This window comes from Triticum dicoccoides, chromosome 3A (assembly GCF_002162155.2).
Source record: "Triticum dicoccoides isolate Atlit2015 ecotype Zavitan chromosome 3A, WEW_v2.0, whole genome shotgun sequence".
Lineage (NCBI taxonomy): Eukaryota > Viridiplantae > Streptophyta > Magnoliopsida > Poales > Poaceae > Triticum > Triticum dicoccoides.
Genome location: NC_041384.1, coordinates 681762968 through 681768895, shown reverse-complemented (window position 1 = coordinate 681768895; position 5928 = coordinate 681762968). Strand labels below are relative to the sequence as shown.

The window sequence follows — 5928 nt, the reverse complement described above, 5'->3', positions numbered from 1 at the left end:
TTCCATTCTTCCTGTGGCGCTAGTGCTTGCCTGGCAATCAGGAGCTGCAGACAGATTGTGGATCATACACATGCTTAATCTGCACAAAGTTCTGCTTCAAGTACATCATCAGGCATTACTGCAAGAACTACTCAGCTGGTTTGAAGAAACGGATGCCTATATTACAGGTAACTATATCATGACACACACCACACCAGTTCATCTTTGAGTTGCAGAAACCCAACCAAAGCATACTGATATCACACTGAATATTAATAAGAAGTCAAATGTGCGCACAAACATCACACTTTATTACATGAAACCGTACACGAATGCATATGTTGTTCGATACAGAGGAAAGACACACGAATTCAAATCCAAGCATAGATACAACCATTTATGCTCAATCGAAGCCACTAGGGCACTCATGTAGAGCAAGTAAACGGACATACTTCAGTTGTAATGCACGCAGAACATAAACACACAGCAGAATGAAATCAACAGACAAGCAGAACAGAGTGCAATCCACACTAGCACACGCAAACCACACCATGGGATCAACGGAGAGGCCCTTCCAGCGTCAGACCTGTTTCTTCCAGCAGAAAGAGGATTTTGCAGCACCATCGTCATCCTCTTGTTCATCTCCTTTTGCTTTGTCTTGAGTTTCTGGCCCATTAAGTTTAAGACTAGGCTTGTTTTTATGGTTTTTAATGGCCTCCCTCACCTCAACAGGGACTTGGTCACCGACACCGTTGAAGTTGAACTTGAGCTCCTTCAATCTGGGAAGTTTGTTGATGCCGGAGAGAGATGTGGAAGATGACCAGACAATCTTCTTGAGCCTAGGAGCAGATCCTCTGGTGAAGACTATCTTTGTGATGGCCGAGCAGTCAACAACAAGAAGGTTGAGCCACAAGAACTCATCTTTTTTCAATGTAATCTTGTTTTGACTTCGACGAAAAGACTTATCCAGGAGCACCAGAGAACGTATATTTGGTTTCTTGGCCAGTGTTTGAAGAGCATCTTGCTCTAGCAATGTACCACGAAGAGTTAGCTTGGATATCTGTTTGGCATCGTCAAGTAAACTACCGCAGAAGCTGCTGTTCAACTCAAGCTCTTTCAAGTTAAGAAGGCAGTCAACTCCTGAAATAGAACATTTGCTGGTGATAGACAAAACCATCTTCTCGAGCTCACTGGCTGCCTTATCCTCAAAAGTGATATTAGTCAAGTCTGAGTCCTCAACAAGAAGGTACTTGAGGCATCCGAATTCACCTTTCTTGAAGTTCAGCTTGTGCTCGATGCATAGAATATGTTGGAGCCTGACACACCGTAACTTGGGCAGCTTGGCAAGGACTTCCAGATCATCTTGGCTCAGCAGAGTGTGACATAGAGTTATCTTGGCAAGTTTGTTGTTATCGCCTTTTATGAACAATGGAAGAAGACGCCCCTTCTGTGTGGTTCCCTTGATGCTTAGAGACTCAAGAATCTTGGGATATTTTTTTAGGTAAGATACATTGACTTCTGGTAACTCTGCCTCATGTGGTCCGGCTACAGGAATAGTGATTGACAGAGAACAGAGACACTCATGTAGGTCACTGATCGCCTTAAGCAAATTCCTTAGGTGATTATCAGTATCATCGATAACCACACCTAGCTTCCTCAGCTGCCATAGCCTTCCAATATCTTTTAAATCATGACTCTGCTTGGCCTTGACATTGTGTAGTGCCTCCATGTTTACCATTTTGTCGATCCTATGAGGAATCTGGGGATTAGATTCAAAATTACTTGGATCAATGTGGCCAGCAAGCAGACGCTTCAGCTTCAATAGCAGGATATGTGCTGTTGCATGTGGAGGCACATTAGTTTCTCGGATATCCAGTACCTCTAGTTCACGGAGGTTGTTGATTTCACTAGGTAGCTGGGTAATATCTGTTCTCCTTAGGCTCAGATACTTGAGCAGTAACATCTTGCTGCAGATTTCCTTGAGGTACCGATGGTTCTTCTCAAGAAAGCACCGACAACCTTCTAGATCTAGCACCTTGAGCAGGGATACTTGAGATGATTTAGAGAGCCCATGGAAGAATTGACCAATTCTATCAGAGCTGCGGAGTTGGAGATCATTGAAAATGGAGAAGTGGCGAGCCAAGTGATGTGACAGGCGTGTCTCCACAATGTGTTGTTTTCTGGCAATGGTGGTAATGAATCCATGAACTGAATCACTTACGACGCAGCTCTTTACTTTTCCCATGGCATCAATATTAGCTGCATCAACAAGGCACCGGCCAACAAGTGTGTCAAAACATCGGTTGGCCTGACGCACAGAACTGGGCCAATCTTCCTTGGATGTCAGCCCTTCTGCAACCCAGCGTGCAATCAAGGTTGACCGCCTGATCTTTTGTCCGGGAGAGAAGATAGCTAGGTACAGCAAGCAGGACTTGTATTCTTTAGGCAGGTCATTGTAAGAGAACTTGAACATCACCTTAGTGATGCTGTTGAATGATTTTGTTGGTAAAGCCTGCAGGGTGCTGTGCAGCTTGTGTAACTCCTCACCGCTCCTCTTGGGGTTAGCATGCAGAGCATGAGTGAACACCTTCATGCAGAATTCATGTGGCTCACACTCGTACAAGATATCATGAAAAATTTGGGGGTCATAGTTGTCTTCATTCTTCTGCTGACTAGTAAGCTCGAGCACTGTATCATGGTAGAGGCCAGCAAGAGAATAGTCTATAGGTTCCAGCGGTGGATAGCAATATTCTTTAGCCCGCTGGATGTCCTTTGCGCCGGTGACAATCATCAAATCGGCGCTGCAGTTTAACAGGCTCAAAGCATTTCTGATATCCTCACATGAGGAAACATCCATCAGCTCATCAACTTTGAGGATAAACAGGGGGCATTCACACTTCTTAGCCCGGTACGGATGAGGATTCAAGTTCTTTTTAATCTTGTTCACGAGCCCTTTGATCTCGAGCTGCTCTTTGAACTCATGCTTCATTTTGTCCATCATCTGATCCATGAAAGAGGCAAATATTTTTTCAGAAACAGATTCTGGGTTTTGATTCGGAGCACCAGGATCCCCTTCACTCTTGTCATATTTGCTTTGCTGCAGCTCCCGTAAGATGTCTTCCTTTGCATCGTGGATGAGTTTTCTTACTTGATCCTCACCCAATGTATCCGTTGTGGTCTTTGTAGCTTGCTTATCCAAGGATCTGTCTTGAGCCTGCACAGGCTTGCTGCTGCTCTTGGGGAACAGCTTCCCCAGGATGTGTGCATATTGTGCCTTATGGAGCTGAATCCATGTCGTCTCTTCCTCTTCATCGTCGTCGTCATCATCTTCTTCTTCGTCGTCATCGTCGTCGTCATCATCATCATCATCATCATCTTCTTCTTCTTCTTCTTCTTCATCTTCCTTTCCTTCCTCCTCCTCCTTATCAGTGGTTACTTTTCCTCCCCCATCCTCCATATGTATGGCTATTTCTCCTTCCCCCTCCTCCATATGTTTGCATGTTACTTCTCCTCCTTCCCCCTCCTCCATATGTTTGCGTGTTTGCCTTGCTGCAGCTCCCGCGGCTTTTTCTCCTTCCCCCATATGCTTGGCTCCTCCTTCCTCCTCCCTATGCATGGTTACTTCTCCTCCCCCCTCTTCCATATGCTTGGCCATGGCTTCTTCTCCTTCTTCCACCCCCATATGCTTGGCAGCTTCTTCCTCTTCAAGCTTCTTGTCATTTTCCTTTGCTTCCATATGCTCCTTAAGCTTCTTGACGATGATGTTCTTTTTGTCCCACGCTGGTAATATATGCATGTCTTTATTCTTCCCGTTTTGATCTTGTTGAGACGCTGTCTGGAGCACCAACTGAAGTAGTTCGTTTAGGTCCAACTGGTCAAAATTACCCAGCAGCTTGTCACCCTTGGGTTGTCCGTCGCCCTTTGCTAGTTGACCATGAATACCACTTTTGATTTTGTCAAGCTTTTCATCAATCTCCATCTCTTCAATAGTCACCTTGATATCAAGAAGAGCACTCTTCTTTTCACGGTAAATTTGCCATTTTCTCATGTAAACTTTCCAAGAGTCAAGATCCTCTTGGCCTTCTGTGCCTTGCTCCTGGGGGTTGGATTTGGCAAGCTTGAGCTCCCGCAGAATGTAGAAGAGAACCTCCATGGGCCGTAGCGGCATAAAATCGTGGTGCACGGCTGGGATGTCAACCACCACAATGCGATGGTAGGGGGAGGCCTCTGGGTTTTGACTCAAAACCCAGATTTCTTGTACAAGAGCGAGGAGGTCCTGATACGTGTAGGCTGCCGCTACGACCATGGACAAACTTTCGCCGGCATTTCCAGGAGCTCCATTCATCCACTCCCATAGCTTTGCCTTGACGTAGTCGTCCAGAGTGTGAGGCTTAGTGAAGGCTCTTGGACCAGAATGGCCACCAGTTGCCATTCCCACCACGAGTTGACCGTCACCGTCTTCTTCTTCTTCTCCTTCTTTGTCCCCGGCCGCATGGCCACCTGCTGCAGCAGCCCACGACGATGATGATGCTGTCGGAGCCAATTGCCCCTTCCCTGACTTGTCCAGGACCTCGACGCCATACCTCAACCGCCGCTCGCCGACGTCGCGCGCCCGCTCCTTGAGCAAGCGCAGCTCCTCGGCCGCGCGGTGCTGTGCGGCCAACTTGTGGAAGAACCAGGTCGCCCACCAGAGGTAGCCTCGCAGCCCTCCTCTGGCGCGGTGGATATCAGGGTTCCCCCTGTAGAGGTAGAGGCCGATGGAGTTGTTGCAGTCCTGGGCGAGCAGCCGCACCTGGTTCATCCAGGTGCGCACCTGCTCGTCGTGCTCGCCGCCGGGGGGCGCCCACCTGGCCAGGTGCGCCAGAAAGCTCTTCATGCTCTCCATCTCCTCCTTGATGAACTGCACGTCGTCCCGGACGCCGCGCAGCAGCAGCGCCTCGCTGCGGATGACGACCAGCAGCGAGCTCACGGCGCCCGTCGCGAGCTCGGCCATGGCTCCTTCCTCTCCTTGCGCCGGCCGGTTGGGTGGTTTCTAGTTGAACTGGTGGAGGCTAGCTGAGCTGGGTGGTGGCGAGGACGCACACATTCTTCAGAGACGGAGGAGGAAGTATGAGTGGGAAAAGGGCGTGTGCCTCTGTAATCGCTGGGTTCCAGTGCACGAACCGAACGGGTTCCAAGAGCTCTACAACGAATGAGAATCACCTTTTCACCCCACTAGAGATGGTCTGATATTCTCTCGGGCCACGCACTAATGTAAATCTTGACATGACATAAAGGTACAGGCGAATCCTGTAGGTGAATAGAGAAATTGACGGGGTGTGCAATGATCTGGGACCCTGGCTCCTGATGATCAACAGGCGGTTGGGGCCGCCATGGGGAACCTCTGCAGGCAATCATTTGCGCTATACCATTCCACTTGGCCAAAGTACTTGCCTCTTGAACAATACTACAAGCTTATTTACCATATAAAGGGCCACGCTTGGAACGCAAGAATTCAAAAAGAAGAACGCATGAATTGAGATATCGTGTATTCTAGATTCCTAAAGGAACTAAAAACCACAGGAAAACTGAAGATTGAGATGTCACCAACTCCAAGACGATCTTGTTGAGCACTTGTGAACACTTCATAGCACTTGATTTTTGTGCTTTTATTACTTGTTTAGCTGTTTATTTATGTTATTACTTCATTTGGGCTGTATGATGTGTTTGAATTGAATTTCATTTTAAAAATATTGAAGTTAAAATGCTGTTGAATTGTGTGCATTCAAATTACCAGGTTTTGAAGTAATGTAGTGTTCAAATATCAACTTAAAATGAAGTATGTAAGCAAAAGGATGAAAGAGTTGGCAAATAATTTTTTTATGGAGCTAATTTTAAGGGGTTTGATTAGCTCCACATTTTTGTTAACTCGGAGTTTTTTTAGGGGAGCTGACTCCTCGGATTTGAGGA

At 47.1% G+C, this 5928-nt stretch overlaps 1 protein-coding gene across 1 annotated transcript; it reads right to left on the bottom strand.

Moving 5' to 3' along the window:
- Positions 1-231: 231 nt before the first annotated feature.
- Positions 232-5234, bottom strand: LOC119270159. Its single transcript, XM_037552130.1, has one exon. It carries the CDS (start codon positions 4970-4972, stop codon positions 560-562), a length of 4413 nt encoding a protein of 1470 aa, XP_037408027.1. The 5' UTR covers positions 4973-5234; the 3' UTR covers positions 232-559.
- Between the last annotated feature and the right edge of the window lie 694 nt (positions 5235-5928).